General features: G+C 46.2%; 1 protein-coding gene across 1 annotated transcript in view; it reads right to left on the bottom strand.

Moving 5' to 3' along the window:
• Positions 1–12,611: 12,611 nt before the first annotated feature.
• Positions 12,612–25,755, bottom strand: part of LOC146354121 (alpha-1,6-mannosylglycoprotein 6-beta-N-acetylglucosaminyltransferase B-like) — a 42,888-nt gene continuing 29,744 nt past the window's right edge. Inside the window, exons 5-7 of the mRNA XM_084832366.1 lie at positions 18,827–18,901; positions 16,110–16,378; positions 12,612–13,185 (exon numbers count right to left, since the gene is read on the bottom strand). Of these exons, the coding sequence (XP_084688492.1) occupies positions 12,987–13,185; positions 16,110–16,378; positions 18,827–18,901 (543 nt within the window). The 3' untranslated portion in view covers positions 12,612–12,986. The remainder of the gene's footprint in view (positions 13,186–16,109; positions 16,379–18,826; positions 18,902–25,755) is intronic.

Genomic DNA, 25,755 nt, shown 5'->3' with positions numbered 1-25,755 from the left:
TCCTCCTGGGCAAACTGTAGCCAGTAATGCGGTGTATATATTTTTTAAAAACCAAGTTTGCATGGTCAAACAGCATCTGAAACTGCATTAGTTTGGAGTTGGGTGGGTGGACTCCTGTGAGGAGAACCAAATGTCATCAACTGTCTAGGTGAGGGTGTGGAAAGAATCCTTTGACCTCACCCCTAATGTGTTATGTGTATCCTAGAATGGCAGCGCAGTTATAAGTGTGCCATTGACATCTGCATAAGGTGTTCAACAGATGCTTGTGTTTAGCGCGAACCAGAGTTGCTCCATGTTTGTATGCTAGCCCACCTTGTTTTGGCAGCACAGTCTCTGAGAAGCAGATTACAGCTTGTCAGCAGTTTCCCTGAGAATTGTTAGGGAAGATAGGTTCCTCCCCAGGCCGTGAGCTGATAACATTTGTGCAGTAACTGAGTATCAGCTGTTGGCAAGCGTCCATCCTGTCCAGGGAAGGAACATTCAGCCCCTTTCCACATAACAGACTGTGTCAATGCCTCCAAGTAATGCGGCTACTAGAGCATGGCTAGAGTTCTTCCCTATATGTGACATATTTCTCAGTATAAAAGTTTACCCCACTCCATAGTCGGGGCTCTCTATCCCTTTGCTGACAGAGTGCCTTGCTGGCCATGCAGTAAAGCACTTTTAGATCCAAGAGTCTTACCTGTGTCTAGTGTGATCATTGTCCAGCTAGACAACGAACAAGGAGCTTGTTCTGCTCATACCACAATTTTGCGACTGCGGCAGGACCCGTCTAGCTCGTCGTTTCTTCTCTCCTCGACCTGGAATCAATACCCAGGCACCACTAGGTGAGTTCACCTGAGGGATCTTGTTTCCAGTGGAGGGTCGGGGAGACTTCCATTAGGGATGGGTCCAAGATAAGGGTAAGATGGATCACAAATACAACCAGGTAAAGGAAAGTGAATAATTGTGTTATTCTCCGGACTGTTTCTGAAAGACTTGGGTTGAAGTCCCAAAAGGGAAGACTTGGGTTAAAGTCCCAAAAAAGAAAAGAAAGAAAAAATAGACTTGGGGTTAGAGTCCTTGAAGTCAGGGACAGACTTGGGGTTGGAGCCCTCAAAATTAGAGAGATAGACTTGGGGTTAGAGTCCTCGAAGTCAGAGAAAATTAGATTCAGGCCAGAATCAGGTTTTCAGGTTGGAGTCCTGGGAGCCAGATTTTCGGGTTGGAGTTCTGGAAATCAGAACTTGGTTTGAAGTCCGAGAGTTCTAAAAATTGGTTGTGAATTGGAGTCTCAGAATCAAAATGGGAAACATGTGTTCTGCCCGTTTGGGCAGTCCTTTAGATATGATGATGAAGTCTTTCAAGAATATGTCCGGTATTGCTGGTTTGTCAAAGAAACATATGTGTATTTTGTGTGTTGAAGAGTGGCCGGTCATATCTCATTCATGGCCAAACATAGGATCCTTTAACCACCAAACATTGAGAGATTTAAGACTAGTCTTAGAGATAATGTTTTCCTGGCCAGATGGATTATTGGTACCTTTGGGCAAATGAGGCTTATAAGCAGAGCCAAAGAAGAAAGTTTTTTGCCCCAGAAAGCCTTAGCTTCCTACTAACGGCTCCAGCTGGTTATTTAGCCACCTCTGTCCCAGCTGGTTTGTAGCCCCTTTTGAGTTCCACTATACCAATTTTAACCCCCATTGTCCCAGGTGGAGATGGAGCTCCTGACGAGCCTGCCAGAAACAGCTTATTTGTCAATTATAATCATGTCCCATTAAAGAATATTTTACTTGCCATGTCCCAGGGTGGCAGAAGTTTTGAGTTTGGCAATGTATGCTTTTAATGGTAGAGATGAGAGAGTGAAAGGAAAGAAAGGACTCAGCAGATAGTGTGAAAATGCTGGCTGCAGCAATTTCTAAGAGAAGATTTTACAAGACGCGAGGGAGAGGACATGGACGAGGAAGAAGCTGAGGAGGCCAGTCACAATGGCTCCAGCAGCCGCCTCAAAATGCCCGCGATACCTGTAAACAAGCAGGGCACTGGAAGTGTGACTGTCCCCTCAGACCGAAGGGAGAAGATGAATTTAAAGGGTGAGCAAGTGCAGAAGGAGAAGAAAGTAAGCAATGACGGTCCCGGGGAGATTTCCACATAAAAGCCAAAAACCCTTCTCCGACACCCAACAGATGGAAACTGAAACTGAATGCCCCGTTCTTGAAAATCAAGATCGGAGAAAATGAGTACTCTTGTTTATGTTAAATACCAGAGAACTTCCCTTCTCGGGATGCCGAGAGTGGGTGATGAAATTGATGGGATCCCAAATTATGAACCCCTTAGTAATGAAGTTATGGTGTCTGTAGGGCCCTTTAAAACAGACCATGCTTTTATACTAATGGATCATAGACCTGTAAATTTATTAAGAAGAGACTTGTTAAGTAAATTTTGAGCTGAATTTAAATGTGATCCTAATAACTTGTGGGTTTTGCTGCCATCCGCTCATTTGATAGCACTTACTAAAGGAGTGGAGCCAAAATGTTCCTCCCTCCCCAGAGCCCTCAGGAAAATGGAGAATTGCTGATCTCCTTAAGAGAAAGCCACCCCTATCTATCTCGTGTAAAACAAATAAAACAAATGAACTTAACAGAGAAAAATAAGGTCCATTAGAAGACAATCTCTTGTTGTTTCAGTCTTGTCAGGCTTAAATGAAAAGAAACAAGACCAAGCACAGGCTTCGCCAAGAGTGTGTGCTGAATTATGTGTTATTGTAAAAAGATGTTCCAGGTTGGCATATACCATACAATATGAGAAAGGCAAAATTGTAGCTTAGGCTCCACTTGTGTGTTTACCAGAAAGGAAGATGGTTTTGAATAAAATACTGCAAGTAAAACTGAATGTTTGTGAAGAGATAGTATATGTGCTGAAATTGTTATGATTAAAAAGGGATTTTTATATGGTTAAAGTAAGTGTAAACTTTTGCTGAAAGTCGCCGGTGAGAAGCAAGTAGACAGAAAGTGTAGAGGGCTTCAGGCTGGAGAAAAGCTAGAGTAGAGGCTTGTAGAAAACCACAGTGTGATAGAAATGTAGCAAAGCATAGTGAACTGATGAAGGTCAGGCGAGAGTTGCACAGGGAGCGAGAGGAGTTGCTTTGTGTGTGTAGAACTGATATTCATAAATCATTTATGGCTCAGGATGGACCCCAAACTGGAAAGTTCAAATTAGTGAGTTGCTTAAGAATACGTGCTTTGTTCCATTGATACAAGAAGTGTATGCTGACTTGCTCCTTTTGTTTATGCTGTTGCTGTATAAGTTTAATCTCTGAGCATGTGCAGATGTCTTTCTGACTATGCTGTTGCAACTCCTTATGAGTGCTTTGAATCAGCTAGTCTCTCTGCTCAAGTAGCTGAGCTCCTTGCTCTAAAATCAAAAACTGTTCACTGATTCACGATATGCTTTTAGAGTAGTTCATGATTTTGGTCAATTATAAGAAAAGAGAGAGTTCATGACTTCTGCAGGAACCCCCATTGAAAATAGAAATATATTTCAGATTTGTTAAAAAGCAGTTCTCCTGCCATCTTCCATTGCTATTATTTAATGTGCAGCTCATACATATGAGCAAGATGTTGTGTCCCACTCAAATTCCCATGCTGATGCAGCTGCAAAAGGCTGCTGCACAAATATCTTGTTAATCTTTGGGACCTCAGCATAGCCCAAGATTCGGCCCCAAAACAAACAAACAAAAAAATCCAAGTGGAGTCATGCAGGTTGTATTTTACACCCTGACTCTCTTTGGTGCTCCCCGGGCAGCCACTTGGTAGCGCCTGGGTCACTCCATTTCCTCTCAGCCGACATGCTTCCTGACATGCTTCATCCCTTTTCGCATGCCGGCAGGGAAAGATAGGCCATCCGTCAGGCCATCTGTCTCTGTCGCATCACCTGTCAGTCCCACAGTGCAGGACATCTTGTGATGGTTGCGCAGGGATATAGAGGTCTCTCAGAGGGTCTGTTTTCACATCTGCAAATGGATTTTATTCAAATGTCCAAGTGTTGTAAGTTTGAATATATGTTAGAAATTGCGTGCCTGTGTTCTGGATGAGGGTAAAGGGATCTCCTTGCAGGAGGGTGGACGCTACCACAATCACGAAGAAACTGTTGAACTTCGTAACTCCTACTAGAAACAGGTGTGTAAAGTGATGAACATTTCCCAACACTTTCACTGCCCATATCATCCCCCTCCCCCCCAGGTTTAGAAAATGTAGAGAACAAATGGGATATTGAAGAGCAAAATGTGTCAAAGTTATGTACCGCTCGTACCACAAGGGACAGTGAAGGAGTGGAGGTTTGGTCCCCACAACTCTGCCCCCTCCCCGGTGCACACTCAGTGAGGTGCAATGGAGAACGAGTTACTTCCAAGTAGGCATGTTTAGCAGACAACTCCCCTCCATGCCCAGCCCTTCTCTGCGGGATTAGAAGTCAATTGGGGGCCATCAGCTTTTAAAATCAGTAAAGTTCTGCATACCTACACACCTCCATAAGAGCCTACCTTTACACATCCATAACAGTGCAGTTTTAAAACAACCCTAGTGTCTTGTGTCCATGTGAGCACTGAGCATGGTTGTTTGCAAAGAAGCCTGAACATGCAAGTGGCCCCTCACAAGTAGGGGCTCTGTGATCAGGATGCCCCTGCAATCCAGTTGGGAGGGGGTTAAAAGCAGGGACTTGCTCCTCCTTCAACATGGCAATGACCTTCACATGAAGAACACATGAATAGGGCTCTAGAGATGTCTTGTATCTTTGCATGCATCAATGAAATGGATGGGCAGTAGGTTAAGGGCAGACAAAAGGAAGTATTTCTTTGCACAATACGTATTTGATTAATGGGATTCCCTTCCACCATGTGTGGCAATGGTAATTTAGAATGCTTTTCAAAATGCATGGAGTAGGCAAGCTGGTGCCCTCCAGATGTTTTGGACTACAATCTCCATCACCACACTGATTATGGGTCATGCTGGCTGAGGCTGATGGGAGTTGGAGTGCAAAATGTCTTGAATGTTCGGGAGACACCAAATGTTGGGGACCAACAACAAGGGAGATCTGATGCCTTCATGCCCCCTGCGGTCTTCCCAGAGGCATCTGGAAGCCAAATGTTCACATGGAAGCAAAATGGCTTCATTGGTTTCCACGTCACCCCTTCATTATGCATTTCTATGTGTCTGGCCATATGGTGTGTCCGCATTATTTGGATATGCCAACCCTTCAGCAAGTGGTGTTCAACTTATCACCATCAGCCACCAATATTATAGCCCCAATGGAAATTAAGTGGATTACACTTGAGAGATACCCACATTTTCCAGAGATGGCTGTAAGAGTTATTCTGTGTATAGCTCCTCTCCTAAACCTCCAGCTGCTGCAGGACGCTTTCTCTAGGGTGGCAATTCTGGCAGATGCACATTTTTGGAAGGGAGATATCAGATAAGGTAAGGTAAGGATGATGCATGGGGCCTGGAATTTAGGGCCAGATATGGGGACCCCTACACCAACAATCGTCATCTGAGGCCTTCTTCTAGGTGCCTCCTCTGAGGGAGGTTCAGGGGGTGGCAACAGAGGGCCTTCTCAGTGGTGGCCTCAATTGTGGAACACTCTCCCCATTGAGGTCCACCTGGTGCCAACATTGTCATCCTTTTGGTGCCTGGTTAAGACTTCCCTCTATTCCCAGGCATTTGACAGCATATGATAAGGTTTTTAATGGGTCCCGGGATGTTTATTGTTGAGTGCTTAAAATTGTTTTGTATGTAAATGGTTTTTCTGTTATGTTTTAATATTTTGTAAACCTAGAGAGCTTTGGCTATTGGGCTGTATAGAAATGTAAACAACAACCTGCTTACCATTGCCACCTGCTGCCTGCTTCGTAACACGTATGCAGCTCCAACCAGCTGCACAGCCAGTTAGGGTGTGGTGTGTTTTCACATGCATCCAAGGGGCGTACGTATGCCTCAACATGGGCTTAGGTGCAGTCACAGCAAAGATGCATTTTGCTGCCTGGAAGCGTCCTTAGAAGAGAGGGGCACCGCTTCCAGTTCTGTCCCTACCTTGGTGCTACTGCTACAGATATTAATGAAGAGCATGGAATATTACTTCACCCTACTCTGATGTATTCACTTCGCTCAGTACTGTCATGTTTCAGTTTTCCTTGAATCGGTGCTTTAGATCTGCCTAGTTCTGAGGTCCTTCTTAGCCATTCTCCTTGCCACTGCAGGTTGAAAAGGCACTCTCCAGATATCACTTCAGAATGTCTTCTACCTTGCCTGCCTTTTTCCACCTTCTTTTAGCACATCTTTTACCTGGCCTGCCACATAATGCTTTGATTCTTACCTTCACCTCATTCATTCCACCATTTCCACCTTGCTGTTGTACAACAGCCGGAGGCAGCACCCCCACTCCACCCCACCCCACAAGTAGGCTTCTTGCTAGTCCTTTGTAACTATCTTTGCTCAATGTTATCCCCCTTGCTATTTAACATCTACATGAAACCGCCGGGGGAAATTAGCTGAGGATGTGGGCTGAGGTGTCATCAATGACACGCAGCTCTACCTCTCCTTTTCATCTAACCTAGGTGAGGCAATGGATGTCCTGAATCAGTGCTTGAGCAGGTAATAGACTGAATGAGGGTCAATAAACTGAGACTCAATCCAGACAAGATGGCGGTACTGTTACCAGGTTGTTCATCTACCCGGTTGAGTGGCGGTCAGCCTGTCCTGGAGGGGGTTGCACTCCCCCTGAAAGGGTAGGTGCACAGCTTCAGGTCATTGTCACTTGAGGCCCAGGTGGCCTCAGTGGCCAGGAGCATTTCAATCAGCTCTGGTTGAGATAGCAGCTGTGACACTATCTGAACAGCCTGGCAACAGTTATCCACATGCTGGTAACCTCCTGGTTGGATTATTACAGTGCTTTGTATGTGGGGCTACCTTTGAAGATGGTCTGGAAACTTCAGTTTGTTCGAAATAGAGCTGCTGGTTACTAACTGGGACTAGCTGGTATGATCATGTGATGTCAGTGCTTTGTCAGCTGCACTGTGGCTTCCAATCTTTTCTGAGTCCAATTCAATGTGTTGGTGTTGATCTTTAAAGCCCTAAATGGCTTGGGACCAGAGTATCTAAATGAATATCTCCTCCCATACGGATCTGCTCAGACTCTTAGGCCATCTTCAGAGGCCCTCCTCTGGGTGCCCCCACCAAAGGAAGCTAGGCAGGTGGCTACATGAGGGAGGGCCTTCTCAGTGGGGGCACCCTGTTTATAGAATGCCCTCCCCAAAGAGGTTTGGTTGGCAACTACATTGTTATCTTTTTGGCACCAAGCAAAGCCCTTTCTTTTCTCCCAGGCATTTTAGAGACCTTGTTCTAGATTTTTATTCCTGTTTTATCTATTCCTGTACTGTTTGTAATGTATTGTATTCTTTTAAATATATGTATTCTATGTTATATTTTTAACTGTTTGTGTGACTTTTTAGTCTTTTAACTGTTTGTTATCTGCCCAGAGAACACTGATTATGGGGCAGATTAAAAATATAGGGCAGAATCCTATACTGCCCAACCACTAGCAGATACAGCCACTCACGCAATGAGAAATTGTGGTTTCAGAAACATCCAGGAATAAGCGGAACTCACAGAAGGGAGCTCCACTGTCCTGCTCTGCTCTGGAAATGAGCGTTGCCACTTGTTTCCGGGATTATTTTTTGGCACCACTTGTTCCTGTTGTGTGAGCGGTCAGTTCCACTTGTTCAAGAGAACCAGCAGAGATGCAGCGGCAATATAGGATGCTTTCCCATAGCAAACAAACAAATAAATCAGCCAACAGAATAAGCAGGAGGGACCCCAAATGGAGCAGGGCTGGCTTACCACATTTTGAAGGAATTAAAGTAATACTCATTGCCATCTAAAGAGGGGCCCCTTAAGACCAGTAAGTCTAGAATCAAAAATTACCCAACTGCACCACTGCCCTCAGAAGAAGATATGCCATCAGAATGGGTAAAATGGGCAGAGCCATGGGCGGGATGGTAGTGGAACTGGGGAGGAGCACATGCATGCCATACCCTACACTCCTGCAGATCACAGCCACACTCCCCCTGACAACACTGCTTTATACCAGCCCGAAAACTGATGCAAGAAATTCCCCTCCATTGACTTCAATGTGTGTGGGGGGAATAACAATAGCTACATCCACACCAACCACCGCCCCGCCCATGTTGCCATGTCAGGACATAGGACATGCTGTAACTCAGCACCCAATCACAGCACATCACCACCAGTATATCCACTCCACACAGGAAGACCACAGCTCGGATTACAGGACACATTGTCAGGGGCTACATCTCTCTGGCCCCCAAGCTGAGCTCCCTTAATGCTCATAAGGTATGGAGAAACAGGGAGAAAGGGCACATTGCACAAAAAGGGTGTACTTCGCACAAATGGCCTGGAATCACAGTACACATGGGAGCTTGAGTACATTGTTAGTACTTGTCTGCCTAGATCCTTAAAGGTACCTCGCCTTGGGACTCTAGACACAAACACCCAAGAGCAATCACCGCTCCAATTCCAACAGTGGGGGGTGCTGAGACAGGGCATCCCACACAGTTACACAGAGGAGCGGGGCAACACTGGCTGCAAAGTTTGACTGCTGCAGCTGTCTCCCAAATCTCCCCCACCTCCTCTGCAATATGTCAGAGTTTGACAATGTGGTGCCCATGGGTGCACCAGTACCCACCATGACCCTCAGGCATGCCTGCCAAACCCTGCTGGAACTGAGACCCTTTCCCCCCACACACACACACACATGCACATTGCCATCTTTCCTTCCTTCTCCCTGCCGCAGTTGTGGCAGACTTTCCTCCCTTCCCCTCTGCCACCACAGCTCAGGGGATAAGGTGAGTGTGGCAGACATGGGGGGGGGTAGAAGGGGGTCATGAATGGGGGCTGGGGGAAAAGAGGAAGGAAATCATGAGCAGGGAGGAGGCAGGAAATCAGGAGGAGGGGGAGAAAGGTGGCAAAAATTGCCTGATGGCAATTTTTGATGGTGCCCGCGAACACATCTCAACATGTAAAATGTGCCAGTGAACCAAAAAAGGTTGCCTACCCCTGCTATGTGTGAACGCTGTGTTTGTCTGCATTGTATTAACACTCTCCCCTCCAAACACAGGGAAGACACTCATACCCACATGCAGGTACGCTACCTGTTGGCAAATGCCAGGCACTCCACTCCGACCACTACCACTGCTGGCCATGAGCACTTTGCCCCTGCAGGAGGACAGTCTGGATGCACGCAGCAGCAGACGCTGCCAGCACACACACACTCCCACTGCTGTTCCCAAGGCAGAAGGGGTGTGCGTACTCTCGGTCCCTGCGGTCATCCCCTCTTTGTATCTCCCTTTGCTCTCCCACAGGAACAGGATCCATCCCACACCCAGCTCCATGCAGGCCACGAGGGAAGCCCAACCCAGCAGCAGCAGTGACCAGGAGGCTCCCAGCTGCTCCTCCATGAGATTGTTGACTGACTTGTTCTGGGAAGGCTCTGGCCCCCTTGAAAGACAGGTGACAGTGTTCCTAACATGGAGCTGAGGCCATACAGACCCTGCACCTGCTACCCTGCTGCCTGGTGAGCCACCAAGGCACAGGAGCCCTGCTAGGTTTGACTGGTTGGCAACCCCACACATGCCTCTTCCCCTTGGAGGATATACTCAGCCTTGAACGCATGTCAGTAAAGGGGTTGACTTTGCCATGTGTGTTGTAGCTTCTCTGTTACTAGGGACTGGTAGGTTGGGTTCCTTTCCCCTCACTCTGGTATAATCTGGAGGGCTCTGGGGGGGGGCAGGGATCTTGATGGGCTCAAGGGCAGTGGCCCCACCACTGTCTGCTCACATAGGTGCTCTAGACCAGGGCTGTCAAACCTCTTTCAGCTCAAGGGCCAAATTCAAAGATGGAGGGGGATTTCAATGGTGGACGAGGCCGAAGGCAAAAGGGAGCAGGGCCAAAATACCAGAACACTGCGGCTTCAAGCTCTTGCTGCCAGGAACTAAGCTTTAGGGAAGGCATGCCAACCTTTCAGAATGGAGGAACACCATCTGCACAAAAGCCAGGAAGCCACCAACAGCTGGCAGTTGGGGGAAGGGGTTGGGGCTAGGGGGAGTGGCCATCTGGGGAATCTCAAAAGGACCAGATTTGGGCCTCAGGTGGGATGGATTTGGCCTGTGGGCCTGAGGTTGCACATCCCTGCCCTGGATGGTGAGGGGCCAGGTCTCTTGAGTGCAGAAGAGAGATGGGTGCTGCCACCACAAGGCAGTTGTGGGGCAGAGAGAAGGAAGGATGATGTGGGGCAACCAGGCTTGCTGGGATGCTACTTGGCAAGACTGGCCTACTGGGCAAAATGGTATGGGCAGGGATTGTTCATGTGGGCTGCCAGGGGAGGAGGGGCTAAAAGGCCTGGTTGACCCATGCAGCACTCCTCCCAATTGGCTCAAGTGTGCTTTGGTCTGAGCGAACTCCCTTTTCTCAGGGTGGGATTGTACCCTGGATCCGTACCTAGGACCCCCTACATGTCAAATATAAGCTGTTCTGCCCAGCAGTGCTTTTGGCTTCTATGTCTTGGTCTTGCAGCTCAGAGCAGAGGGAAGACAAATGCCTGTAGCTGGTGCCCATCTGCTGCTCTGGCTGAGAAGTTAGGGCACTGCTCGGAGGTGTTTGCAGTGCAGTGTGGATCCAAGTCCTGGGATGCCCCTGACATGATTGGGTTATTGTTGTGGTTGCTAGCAATCCAAAAGTTCATTGGTTCCTTCCATGTGTAGGCAGCACTGGCAGCACAGTCTCTGACTGATGGGATTTAGTAGTGTTTTTAGGGACACTGAGCTTTTCTACCCAGGGCATTTATTGTGTGCTTGTCATTCCCCACTCACGGTTGTTTACAGGTCCTTTAGACAATGTCATGATCCTCCAGTTTCACTTCTGTTTTTAAACAGCACTTTCCACGGGTTTTTTTTTAGAGCAGGGAAAATGTAGTATTCTTTGTGAAAGTGAAAGAAAACACTTTTTCCACTTTGCAGGTATTTGTGCTATTCCGCTATACCACAGTGCCACCTAGAGGTTATGTAGCAGAAAAGCAGGAAAAGAAACACTATTCACATAGTGCTTGGATCTCAGTTCTGTGACAAAACCAAATGTAAATACAGTGGATTAACAGCCTCGTGTAGAAAAGCTCATTCTCTCCGTGTGTAGTGCCTGCAGTTCCTTCACCATTTGGGGATTTTTTGTGTGGTGTGTTTTCCCTTCCCATCTCAGCTTACTGGATACGGTAGCCATTCTGCTGGAACATCTTCCCCTCCGCCCTCTGGTGTAAGTGGAGGATAGGATTGCTCTGACCATTTAGAAAAGACAACAGAGGCAAGGGGAGTGGGACACACAAGATAGATGTTTATAAAATTATGCATAGTTTGGAGAAGGTAGAGAGATTATTTTTTCCTCCCCTCTCTCACAAATACTAGAACTCAGGGTTATTCAGTGAAATTCATGGATTGGCAGTAGTTCCAGGACAGACAAAAGAAAGCATTCCTTCACATGACATCGAATTCACTGATTGAATATGCTGCCAAAAGATATGATGGAGGCCACTGGGCTATAAAAGGGAATGAGACAATTTCACAGCAGGTAAGACAATCATTGTCTATTAGCCACGGTAGGCAAATGGAACCTCCATGTTCTGTGGCAGTTTCCTTCTGAATACCAGATGCTTGCAGTGGGATGGGGTTATGGGGTGGTAAGCAGTTGCCTTCATGCCTTGCTTGTGGACTTCGTGGAACATTTGGTGGGTCCCTGCTTGACACAGGATGTGGAGCTAGATGGGCGTTTGGTCTGATCCAGCAGGATCCTTTTTTATGTTACGTTCTCATCCCATTTTGTCTTTACAACAACCCTGTGAGGTAGGCTAGACTGAGAGAATGTGACTGGCTGAAGATCACCCTAAAAGCATAATAGCTGAGCTATTGTGCCAGGTGGCTGCAGTCCATGAGACCAGGACTCTAACCACCAAACGACACCAGCCTACATTTCAAAAACCAGCTTGGCTAGAGATGACAGTGAAACCCAAAATACACCTGTGTGGCTGGCACTCAGCATCAACAGTGCCTCTATCATTTCATTCCCACCCTGAAAGAACAATGAAGGATCTCAAGCCCGAGTGGACACGGGCACCCCCACCCCAAGCCTTTTGTCTCGCCTGCATGCAGAGAACACTCAGTGCTCATGCAGCAGATGAGAAATTAAATACACCCCATTTTTAAAAAATTCAAAGCATCTTCAACCCTGGAAAAATATTGTCAGTCCTGGACTGCTCGTCTGACTCAAAATAAGGTGGCTTCCTATATCCTTCCACCTTTCAGCAGCCTTTTATTACTTGCAACACTGCCTCCCTGTTTTACACTGCTGCAGATCATGCTATAGGTAGTGCAAGCATTTTAATGCCTCTGTTCTTTTCACCCCAGCTTTCTTATGCTCTTCCAGAAAGAGTAGTGGAGGGAAACCTCTTTCCAAAGAGGCCCAGCCAAGTATTTTGAAACAGAACCAATTCAAATAATTCCTCACAGACCACTTCTTGATTTTCCCGCTTTAATTTCAACGTTTTCCTCCCCGAAAAATATAAAGATGTTTAAGGAAGATGAAATCCTAAAGTGGTGCCTTGTTGTCCTCCAGAAGAGTTTTCAACATGGCCCTTCTAAGCCTCTTTGAGGTCTCTGGTGGTCTTGGATGTGGTAGGAGAGATGCCTTTAAATAATGTTGGGAAAGGGTCATTCAACCCTTGACTGGTAGACAAAACAACCCATGAAGCTTCATTGACATCCAAGTATTTTCACAAGTTTCCAAGAAGATGATTGCATTTGGAGACCTTCTTGAGTATTGCAGAAGCTTTTATGAAAAAAAAAGTTACTTGTTGCATGTGGTTGATTACGACACACACATGCCCCGGTGGAATCACAAACAGTCCCCGCACAGGGCCACTTGTCCTTTCTGGTAATCACGGCATGGGCAGAGGCGCTGATACTTGGTATTGCATCCTGCGCAACTGAACAAGAGAGGTTCCTTCTGGAGGTAGCACTCCCGGACATTTCCAGCCACAGCTGGATAGAGGTGATTCATCTCAGACTCGGTGCTCTCACAGACGATGTTGAGTCTAGAAGGGGAGAAAAACACAGAGAGGGCTTTGATGGGTGGGTTCTTCCAGGGAAAGACTAAGGGGTGATGTGGTGGGTTTCAGCATGACTCTCAAGAGGTCTTCTCATGCAAGCAGTGCTAAGGGCCGTTTCACACATTACACAACAACAAACCTAGGGTTGCCATGGCTCCAGGGAGTCACAGCCAATACTGTCTCTTTGATGAGTGTACCTGTGGGTGTGTGTATGTCAATGTGTTTGCATTTACACATTATCTTTTCTTAGATGTACACTGAGGGCCAAATTATATGTTCTTTGGAAGTTCCATGGATTTTTTATTTTAACTTTAAAGCAGCCATGGGAACTCCACATTTTATCAGAGCAGTCAAAGGGGATGTTTATTAACCCTTTCCCCCATGCTGTTTTCTTAAGAACATCAGAAGAATCAAGGTCCACCTAGGCCAGCATTCTGTTCACACAGTGGTCAACCAGATGCCTGTGGGAAGCCCACAGGCAGCAGAGGTGTGCAATAGCACCCTCCCACTAGTGTTCCACAGCAACTGGGGTACAAAGGCATGCTGCCTCTGATTATGGAGATAGCATACAGCCATCAGGACTAGTAGCCATTGATAGCCTTATCTACTAGTCCCAATACCTCCAGTTTCAGAGGCAGTTTGTGTACGTATACCAGTTGCTGGGGAACATGAGAAGAAAGGTGCTATTGCACTCATGTCTTGCTTGATTGACCACACAAACACACCTGATCTTTGCCCTGCAGGGAAAACATATAGCTACCTGTGGGGTAATGGCAGCTTCAGAGGGATAATTTAGATCTGGAAAATGGCACCAGGGGAAGGGTTTTGCACGCCTTCAACAGCATTGCTGCTCTGATGACATGTGGAGCCCTCTCCCCCATGCGGCCCCTTTAAAGTAGGAACAAAAATATACGGAGACCCAGTCATGGAATCGTCTCTGGTGTAAAGTGTCATTTGGCCTTTTTAAAAAAACTATAGGTTTGTATATCAGGCACTACTGTAATCCGCGACCTAACACTTCTTTCAGAGGGTAGCCATGTTATAGCACAATCCTATGCATGTTTATTTAGAAGTCAGTCCCACTGTGTTCAGTGGCATTTACTCCCTAGTAAGTGTGTCTAAGACTGCAGTCTGTTGTAGCAAAAACGACAGAGTCCTGTCTGGAGCACCTTAAAGACCAAAGCATGTATTATGGGATAAACTTCATGGGATGCTAGAGCTTATGATATAATGAAGTTCTTAGTCTTTAAGGTGCCACAGGATTCTTAACACGGGGAAAAGGGTATGGCCATTTGGCAACCCCAGGGGGCCAAATTTTGCCCCCAGGCCCGAGGTTCCCCACCACTGCCATAGGTGATACTACAGCCTTTCCTTCTCCTGTGCTTGGTAAATGGGCTGGCATCTCTTTAATAAACTCTGATCTGAACGAGTGATTCTGAACCAGCAATTTCTCAAAAATGGTTGGATTTTAAGAAGCTGAAGGAGCTTAGCAAGAAGAATCTGAGCTCTGGCTCTAATTTATCATATAAAAATGTCACTCGGACTCAAACTGCCTGCTTGGCCGCCGTGACAAAAATGATAATGCACCCATTTTAATTGTCCACAGCTATGTATGGAGCTGGGTGGCAGATTTATGGTCTATTAAAATGTCAGTGCCTGTGTGTTCCAAACGTATGCTCACATAGGCAGAGGGATAAAAGGGAAAGGGGGAAGACGAGAGAATAATGGTGTCTTGAAAAATCCAACATCTTTTCAGCTACAGAAAGCCATTCACACACAATACAACTGGAAGGTCTGTCTAAATATTTTTATTCTGCTGTGTTGTGTGCAAAGAGCACTGAACAAATGTCAGAGAAGCATCAATGAAAGAAAGAATTCACTCTCCCAGCAAGAACGCACAAAGTAGCAGTGAAGGTCTATGGTGATTCTTGGGGCTTCGGGAGAATCCTAATCAGGGGAGGGCAGACTTCAGCTTTGTGAGATCAACTCTGTGACCTGGTTTGCACATAATGCTAACCCATGGTTTATTTAACCCATGGGTTTCTGAAATCTGGGTTGTCTGGGGTGTGTGAAACCAGCCGTGATTATTAATGATAATCATAATCATAATAATATGCATCGTTTGTTGTTAGTTTGTGAACTCTGGATTGTTTAAACCTTGGGTTGTCATTACATGTGAACCCAGAACCATGGGTTGTTCATGGGTAATTTTAGCAGGCTATGGAGGCAGTGAGCAAGAGTGGTAAAAAACCAACCAACCAGCCACTCTGTGTGCCAGTTTTATAATGTCACAAAGGCCTTTTGGGATACAAGGAGGGAGCAGGCAAAGAAGGAGGGAAACAAACAACCCAAGGATTGAGAAAATAAACCACGGTTTGTTTGCTTGTCTGCCAAACAAACCCTGGGTGGGACAACAAGTCACGGTTAGGGATGGCTGGCCTAGAGTTTTGTGTGGTGGGATATTGTTCTTTCTCAAGGCTGTCAACTAGTCGTGGTGAATCTATAAAAATGTCAAAATTCAATCCAAGCTCAATTTTTTTTCAAAGACCAAGTTCCTACAGAACATCAAGTTTCCACAAAACAAAACCTGATCGTAGAATTCAGACGGAAGAGCCGAAATGTGATTTTTGCAAGCAAATACTGAGTTTTGTGAAACACTCAGTTTGAGTTTTCCCGCAAGGTTCCATTTGTGGCACAAAAGTGTCCCATTTTCAATACAGTCCTACCTAAATGTCAAAAATTGACACCCATTCAGAGGGAGATAACAAATTGAACTGTACAGTTTCACCCCACAGCTTCAAGGCAGAAATGCCTGGGTTGGTATTTGACACTGCTGGTGTAATGTAAAGGGGAAGAGAAGAGATCCCAGGGGGAAGAAGGGAAGGGTGGTGGGGAGAGAACAGACTTACTGCTGAAACACCTCTTTCTTGTTGATGAACTTGAAAAACTCCGGCTCGCAGACCAAACCGTGCTGCTGACAAGCACTGGTGCATGCCTGCCCCGTGCCTGAGATCCACACCTGCATTGAGTTTACTGGGGGCCAGGCTGGAGGGCTGCTGCTGGAGTTGTCAGACCATGCCAGGGAAGTGGAGTTGGGCTGCAGGCTGAAGGGGCTTGCAGAGGTTTGCATAGTGTGGCTGTTGGGCTCGTCTGGCAATGCAGCAAAGGCGCAGAAGTCCTATGGAGGTAAAAAAAAAAAAAAAAAAGGAATTGATGGAGAAGTTTTCTAAAGGCACTAACAGTCCAGTCCTATGCATGTCTGCTCAGGACTGTAAGTCTCACTAAGTTTAATATGTCTGACTCCATGACAGTGCAATCTTATCCATGTCTATGGAGAAGTAAGTCACATCGAATTCAACAGGACTTATTCCCAGGTAAGTGGCTATAGGGTTACAGCGTCAGAAGGTTGGATCCAGGATTCTCGTTCTGACAGCATCGTTCTGATGTTGCTGGCAGAATGGGATTTCAGAATCCTCTTCTCCCCACTGCATGCCCCCCCATCTGCTTCAGAAGGTCCCCCTGGAGCAGATTTGAAGGGCACTCAGGTGGTTGCAGGGGGAAGGAGAGGATGGGGAAGTCCCACTCTGCCAGCAGCATCCTCCTGTGTGCAGAATGAGGTTTCTGGATTCAAGCCAGAGAGTTTTAGAATGCAGCCTTACGGCCCAAGCCTCTGCACATTTACTTGAAAGTAAGCCCTGCCATATGCAACGGGGCTTACTCCCAGGGTGCTTCCAGATAGACAGCTCCTAGCTCTACCAGTTCAAAGGCATTGTGCAGTTATTCCATCTTTTTCTCTTTAACATTTTCTTTTGTGGCGAAAACACACATAACAAAGACGGAAGTAGCAGTGGGAAAACTTTGGAGGGTTACAAGCGAAAGGCGGTGTCATCTGGGGGGCCTTCCCAAAAATACAATTCCAGGCTTCAGGAAGTGTGAGTGCGCAAAAAGGGGGGGGGGGCTTGTCTGGAAGCATCCCTGGTTTAACATGCTTACTCCGTAGTTAAGATGGGGAGGTAAAAGGGCTGAATTCTGAGAGGTGTCCTGAAATATTGTTTCTTTGAATATATCAGTATTTTATTACTTATTTATTTATTACATTTTTATACTGCCCAATAGCCAGAGCTCAACTTTCTGATGCCATAGATAACTCTTGGACATTCTTTCACCAGTCAGTAATGGCTTCTAAATTGGTAGAACTTCAAATCTCCTGAATCTAGATTACCTTGTTAGATATGTTTGTCCTACACTGGAGGAACTGACAGGCATTCTCCAGGTCTTTCTGAGGTGCCAGACATTCTTGGTTTAATATTTCTGACAAACTCCAGATGGTACCTCTGAGTGAATCCTACAAGATGCTGTAGGTGCAAGGAGGAGAAGTACTCTGACCGCATGAGGGCTCTAGTCCTGCCTTCTTCAACTGTTCAATTGATGACTACACAATCCAATCAACAACCCATGTGAAGCTAAGTACAAGGGCATACTCATACCAGCCCTGTTGGACTGGATGGAACTAAGAACCACTTCATACATTTCAACAGAACCTGGTCCATGCAAAGTACTATCTAGCATATCCCCTGGCTATTATCGTAAGTGAAGAGACTATATAGCTCAGTGGTGGTGTGCATACTTGGCATGCAAAAGGTCCCAGGTCCAATCTCTGGCATCTTCAGTAAAAAGTATCTCAAGTAGCAGGGCTGGAGAAGTTCTTCTTCTTCAGACCTGGCCTGGAGAGCTGCTCCCACTTAGAGCAGACCATTCATCTGGACTCGATGGTCCAGTGGGTGCATTCAGCAAAAGGCAGCTTCATTTATGCATAAATTCCCCACCCACCCCAAATCTATGTTTCCAGGGTGGGGTTGGGGGAGATCGCTGTTAAGACTCTGCTCACCATATGCCAAAGGGACTGGATCACTCCCTTAGTTTTTATTCAGACAATTGTTACAAATATTCCCAGGGCTACCTGGTTAAACATGGAGCTACAAAGCTGATATATGGAAAGGTACCAAAGCATATCATTTTGCGAGTTATCAAATAGCAACCAATAACATAAGCACTGGAAATAGTAACTGTCCACACTGAGGGCAGGGGCAGTGGGGAAAGAAAGGCCAACCATGAAGAAACAGATGAAACTCATGTTTCTAGAAATAAATCAGAAATAAAACTCAGAAATAAATATCTCTGTAAGGCAGCATTTTTCAACCTTGGGTCCGTGGATGTTGTTGTACTACAACTTTCACAATTCCCAGACAGCATGGCCAATGGTTAGGGATGATGGAAGTTGCAGTCCAACATCTGGGGACCCAAGGTTGGGAAAGGCTGCTATAAAGTAATTAATTTAATTCCACTCATTGTTCTGAAAGAGAAAATGTTTCATAGGAGGATTACCCAGTTCCCCCCTGCCACTCCAAATTTCTATTTCCCCCCATAGAGTGCCTCAGAGGGAGGGAGCAGGAAGAAAAGTGCCCCCCCACCTTCCCTGTCCCCAAGCCATCAAATCTAGATACTGGTTAAAAAAAGAGAGAGTGGTAAAAACGATGTTGTTACCACCTGTTGAGCATGAATGAAACCCTATTGCCTCCTAGGTTGAGTCAGAAAAAAAATGCAGCACAAGATACAGATCAGCTACCTGGTACTGAATGTAGGCATGAATTCGTTCCAGCATCCCTTCAGATGTGTACTCATAGGGCAGGTAAGGGTCAACCTGGAGGAAGGGAAGAGCAAGATGAAGCAGCAGTCAGTAGACCCTCGCCCGGCTCCACTTTATGTCAAGGAGATATGAATACCCCAACGTTTTGTAAAGGGCATGCCTAATATTTCATATTTGGAATGTAAACAGGCAATTTGATTACATTTCTTCAATTGACTGACTGATTGATTGATTGATTGAACTATTTACATTCCGCCTTTCCCCATATAGTTCAAGGTGGTTTGCAAAAAACAGTAAAATACAATAAAAACAGCCATATATAAGAGAAACAAGCAACAACACACACACATTTGAAGCAGCTGGTTTATTAAACATAATTAAAAAAGCCAGCATGAAAAACCAGTCTCTCTCTCTGTCAAATTTAGCAGGATTTCTTTGGGTAAGGATCTGTGTGTGCATATATCTGTGTGTGCGTACACATGCATATGCCGCCCCCAGCCCCCTAGCTGAGACTGGATGAAGCCCTTGGGGCCCAAAATGTTATGCATCCCTAGGAAAGTGAAGAGATTTTCAGCACTCTAACAAAGTTATCTTCTCCTTTCTTAAAACAATCCCAGAAACCCAGGCTTTGCCATTGCACATGGCCATCAGTCATTGAGAGTTGCAAAGGAGAAGGCAAAGCTCCTCCAGAGCACTCCGACAGCAATTCATACACCTCACCAGCATTTTCCAGGCAAAGCTGTTTGCAGCCAGCAGCTTGTGAGACTGCTGGCATCCTCTGCTGGGTCTGCAAGAGGCCTCTCCGACTCGGTGTCAAGCTTGCCCCTTGCATCACTTTCCTTGGGCATGTGCCTGTCCCTCTCAGCAGCGCTGGCAGGCATCCCGCCGGATCTGTCGGAAACACTCACACGAGGCAATGCTGGCAGATGCCTGCATCCATCTGCTACCAGGAGACAGTCGGAGGCAGCCTTCTCTTGAAAGGCAAGAGGCCCAACAACAGACGGACTCACCAGGGCAAGTGGCTCCTAATGATCCCCTCCCTTCCCTTTCCCTTCCCCCTTAAAAGAAAGAATGGCAGATCAAAGCCAGGTGAAAAGATGCCAATTAAGAATCACAATAAAGCCAGGTGATGAAAAGCATATGGCATCTTCCAGCAACAGCCCCCTTGTATGCTCTGGCCCTGCCTGTGCTTCCAAAAAGTAGAGATCTAACTGCACACACACACACACCCCGGTGAGGGAGTCTGTGTTTTAAGCAGCTTATCAGTCCTGGTGACAACAGGATAAATGCTCTCTCTGAAGATTTCTCTGATCTTAAGGCTTCCTTTTGCTCTCCCACCTATCGCTTCTCATTTTATACTCAGAATGTAGACAAAGGGCATACCCACGTGGGTTCATTCGATCCCGACAAGCCAGCTAACAACTGTGCTGATTTGCACAGAAATTCTGGCCAGCATGCAGGGTAGATGCAGTGACCCCAAGCACACTGGCCTGTGAACAAGGCCTGCTGAATACAATGTCCCCCAGTGCTTCAGTGGCATCTTACCCTCCAAGCTGACCAATGGAGCCTTCAGCATGAGACCAAGTCACAAGTGCTCTGTTCAGCCTTTCCCCAACCGGTACCCTCCAGGTGTTTGGGGGTACAATTCCATCATCCCAGACAATGGTCAGGGATGATGGGAGTTATAGTCCAAAACATCTGGAGGGCACCAGATTAAGGGAAAGCTGGAGTAGACATTCAAAGAACTGGTCTGCAGTGGGATTACAGCATCAGGGCAGGTGGCACAATCTACACTGGGAAAGGATATGCAGAATCTCCAATGGGATCCAGCCCCACTTGCTTCTGTGTTTAGGAGGCTATGAGGAGCCCATCACTTGGCTTAACTTGGGGAAGCAGGAGTCAGTGTGTGGATTTCAGTAAAGGCCCCTGACCTTTTCTTGAGTAATTTGAGAACCTTGAAACAATATGGGTAGCATGCCCTCTAGTTTCAGGGTGGTCCTATGGCCTATTTGACAGAGGTCAGACCTCTGTTTGAAGGTCTCCTCTGTTGGAAGGGCTGTCCAGTTCAAGGCCAGGTTAAAGATACAGAGCCGGAAGCGGAAGTGATGCAGCACCTGGACAGCGGACTGAGCAGGCGCACACAGCACCCGGTCAGTCTTCCCCTCCCTCTATGGTGAGATGTTTCTATTTAAATTGCAGTTATTCTTTCTGAATTCATATAATCTACCATATGCAAATATTACACAAATTGGTGTCCTCTTGTGTCTGCTTTTTTTGGAGAGGCATAAGTGGCCACCCTATCTAGTTTTGAGCCAAAGTCCCAGATAGGCCTGGGCGGGTGGCAGGAAGACTGGACAAAGCACTTTCTCCCTGCCGCACTCCCCCTGCCCCAATTTTGAAAGTCCAAGGAAGGGAATGGCCATTTCCCGGGAATAATTCATCCATCCATCAACACTATTTTTTTCCCCACCATCCCAGAAGGAAAAAAGGGGGAAAGCCCTGAGGAGTCTCATTGGATATTTTACATTTTGAGCTTATGCTTTATTGCACCAGAAAAGCCAAGCTCTATGTGAAATGGGCCCGCCGCTGAGAAAGATTAGCATTTAAATGGGCGATATGATTAGCTACCAAACCCATTGGGGCTCAGAAAGAATGGAGAACGGGGGGGGGGGAGAGTCTAGTATTAGGGAACTAAGGAGCACAAGACGGGCTGGTTTCCTGCCTACTGGCAATAATGAAGCCTACATGTTGTGGACACTTGAACCAGCCTTGTTGCTTTTCCATTAGTGATGCACAGAATGTCACTGCAGCTGCATCAGGTGGCAGCCTTTCATCCTCGGTTGACAGACACATGCTACTCTACACCTCACTTTCCCTCCCTCTTGACAGAGTGCTGCTAATGGAAGTCCCTCTTCCATTTAGTCCATCTCTGCTGGATGCCCAGGGCATGGTGACAAATAACTCAGTCTTCTTCTAACAAGGCCAAGCAGCTGGGCTTGAGAAAGGTGCTTTTACTTGGGGAGGGGGGAAGGTTTGTTCCGAGTCTATTACTGAAGGCAGTGTTGGTGTAGATGAGCCAGCCTGTTGCTCATTGAAAATCTGATGTGTCTGAATGATTTCTGTACCTTAGAAAAGGGATATTAAATGTAGCAGGAGGATGCTGCTAGTTCTTCATAACAGATTTGTTTTAAAACTTTGAATTAAAGGTCCTAGAAGCAGGGTGTTCTGCCTGCTGGAAAGACAACTGTTCTGGTTCTCCTTTCATAGGAGAGGCCCAACAATCTCTCTCTCTCTCTCTCTCTCACACACACACACACACACACACACACAACTACAAAAGGTACAGGGACCCTGTCCTTTTCCGCGTCTGGTCATATTAAATGTTTTTAATCCACAGCATGTCTCACCAAGCACATGTTGCTACTATGAGATTCGAAGGTCGTGACATCATGCAGCATTGGTGGTGACGGTGGGTCTAATGAAGTGATGTGGCTTGTCCACACTTTCTGCCGCCCACGGAACTTCCCCACAGAACTTTTTGCCGCCCATGGAAAAGTGGAACTTCCGCCCGCTTTTTCCTGCTGACCAGCCACCAGCTGTTTCCCCATTGCTGTTAGCAGTGGGGAAAGAGTGATCTTGGTGAGGATCACTAGGAGGGGGAGGGGAAGAGGCTTTAACCTCCCCACTAGTGATCCTGTTCAAAATTGCTGCTCCCTTGCTGCTATAACGCCACTTCATAGCTGCTGGAAACAGCCTCCACCTACAGAGCTGTGCACCTTGTGGATTGCTGCTATTGTGTACAGTTCCACAATACTGCCAGATCTCCTTTGCGGGCTTCTGGCTGTTGTTTGAATGGATATTTAGAAACAGCTCACCACAAGGCAGAAGTGATCCATGTGGTAAGCTGCTGTGTATACAGAGGGCTGCTACTTGGAGGTACTTTCAAGAGGCTTCCATGTAATGCCTGGCCCTAACTCAGGAGTATTCTGCAGACATTAATTTCCAAGGTGGTGAGCAGAAGTCAGAGCCATGTGCATCATGAGACTTCACAGTCCAAGGAATCACTCCTGCTTAATCATGGACCAATCACAGGTATCTTGCAGGGACCCAAAGCACTGAAAGGGAACCCTGCTCATAAAGCAGGGATACAGAACCTAAGGCCTGGGGGCGGGGCAGATCCAGCCCTCTGGGAGTCCCAATCTGGCCCTCTGGGGTTCCCCAGATGCTCACGCCCCCTCCCCCTGGCCCCACCCACTTTCTGCCAACCCGATTGTTTGGTGGTTTCAGCTTTTGTGCAGATTTGTCCCCATTCTAAAAGCTTGAAACGGCTGTCCTAAGTCTTAATTACGGGCAGTAAGAGCGTTAAGCTAAAATATGCTGGTATTTTGTGGGGTTGGATCCAGGACCTACCTTCCACCTGATTTGGGGGGATTACACTGCCCCCCATACCACAGCTCATTTCATTCAGCAGGGTCTCCTGACACTTTTGTAGCAGTTTCAGGGGGCTGAAGAGGCTTCCGTGGAAAGGAAGGGGCAGGGAAGTCCACCTCCACCAGTGCAGTTGACTTGGCATAAATCCAGATCCGAACCCTGGTATTTTGGCCCCCACTGTTTTGTCTCTGGCCCCACCCACCACTGGAATCTGACCCATGAGGGCTTCTCCAAAATGGAATTTGGCCCAACAGCTGGAAGCGGTTCAACAACCCTGCCATAAAGGCATAACCAAAACTTCATCTGTATAAAATGTCCCCGCCTCTCAGAGGACCGCTGTCCTCAGGTGGCCACCCCATTATCGTTACTTTGGCTTCCACACAGGAGTTATGCTTAATAACCAGGCATGCCTAGCAGCATTAACATAATTCTGGCAGCTAACGCAGTAAGACAGGCAGTGAGAGGGATTCAGTAAATTGGGGGTCTTTCACTGTGATTGGACACCCAACTCTAATGTAATCCTGAATTTGAGCAGAAACGTCTGTGTGGAGAAATACTTAGTCAACCCAACAGAAAAAAACAAGCCTTGATCAAGAAGTCAAATGAGTGTCAGGAATCATCTGTGTCCCAATCCTTGTCTGCAAGAAAATGTGGATTCCTACACCTTGAGATTTTGGAAGAGTATAATTGTGGAAGAGCATATGAGGCTCTAGGCCAGAGGTGGGGAGCCTTCCAGATGTTGTTGGACTCCAACTCCTATCAGCCCTAGCTGGCATGGCCAATCGTCAGGGATTATGAGAGTTGGAGGCCAACAACATATGGAGAGCTACAGGTTCCCAAGCCCTGCTCCAGGCAAAGAAGACACATTTGGAAGTGTGCAGAGATATAGGTATAAGTATAGGTATTTCTAGCAGCCCTGAATTGCTGTGATTTCTGAACATAGCCCCATGTTCTGACAGCTTATTTATACATGCTCTGCCATCTCCTCTGCCTTCATCATTCAAATGGATAGTACATTTTAGGAATGGATTATGAACGACTACCAGTGTTATTTTGTCCCATGCAGTTTTGCTTTTTAACCACTGATTGTCAGTGGAGGAAGAAATAATTTTACAGCCATATCTGAAAAGGATCTCTTAGTATTCATTTAGATTACCTAAGATCACTTCCTGAATTTTGTGATGCAGTACATTAACGGCCATTCTCTCTCCCACCCCAAGGTTAGGCAATCCTTGTTCAGATAGTTAGAGCTGATAAGAAATATTCTCATGGAAGTGTATGTCCATCTAAATTACCAGATTCAAATGGTCCAACCATCTATACAAAGCCTTCTCTGATTCCGTAAACTTGACAAATTACAGCTCTCTTCTCAGCATTTACAATGGAAGTGAATGAAGAAACTTAACAAAAGGACCAAAGTGTAGCTGACAACAGATAATAAATGTCTGTCCCTTGTTACTGTTGCACTCCATAATTTGCCAGGAAATTATTTAAAAAGGAAGGACCCTTAGGAATACTTCATACATGACATTTTTCCTGCATTGGTATGGATAAATGTGTTCACCCATGTACGCAGTCATGTGAAAATCAAGCAAGAGTCTATTTTGCCACATGGAGATGTATTTGGAAACATCTAAAAATGAAGCAAAGAAGCAATTCTTAAGAGAGCCAAAGAAGAATGTTGCTAATGACTCATTTATAGCCCTTAGTTCTTGATATGGGTTGCTGGAAGGGGCAAATTCTTATGCAAGGATGGAACTTTGTTGCTTGATAGGTATTGCTTTCATTGTCAAGGTTGAACTCATTACTAAAATTGGAACTGGGAAGATTTCCCTCCTGCCAGCCCCAATCAGATTCGCTGGTTGAGATGTGGAGGGGGGAGCAGTATTACCTTCTTTTGTAATGTGTAATCTGATTCATATATTTTGAGTGGGTGTGCTTTGCTAATCTTGTCTTTTTTTACAAGTTGGTACACCACCACCACCAACAACAACACCTAGCATCCTCCTGCTGTCTTCATGTAGAATAGTATAATGTGGATATGTGAGCTAATCTGCAAAGGTTGTTGGGTAGGGAGATTCCTGCTATAGTAAAAGGAGTTGCATCGTTTGCAGCCTCCAGGTCTACTTCTCCTCTTTGAGTGAGTTCCCTCTTCCCATACTCCTTATGTCATCTCTTCTGATGGCTGTAGACTAAAACCACCACATTTCCATCAAGGTAATGGGGGCTCTATGCCAAGAAAGCTCAATCTCTCTCTCTCAATAATAATAATAATAATAATAATAATAATGCTAACGACAAGTGGAACCACCATTTCACTCCCCCCTCTGTTAATCAAATATGCGAAGTAAGCAAATGAACATAGATCTTCTGTTAATAATTTATTCTGTATGATTGGATCATCATGGACCAGGGGAAAGAGCTATGAAGGCATTGAAGCCCACTCCAGATCACTGGAAATCCTGCTGAGCTCACCC

The sequence above is a fragment of the Heloderma suspectum genome, chromosome 2, assembly GCF_057233095.1.
Source record: "Heloderma suspectum isolate Gila_16-S chromosome 2, 16-S_ref, whole genome shotgun sequence".
Taxonomy (NCBI): Eukaryota; Metazoa; Chordata; class Lepidosauria; order Squamata; family Helodermatidae; genus Heloderma; species Heloderma suspectum.
The sequence above is the reverse complement of the archived record's forward strand: the minus strand, read 5'-3'. Positions and strand labels throughout refer to the sequence as shown.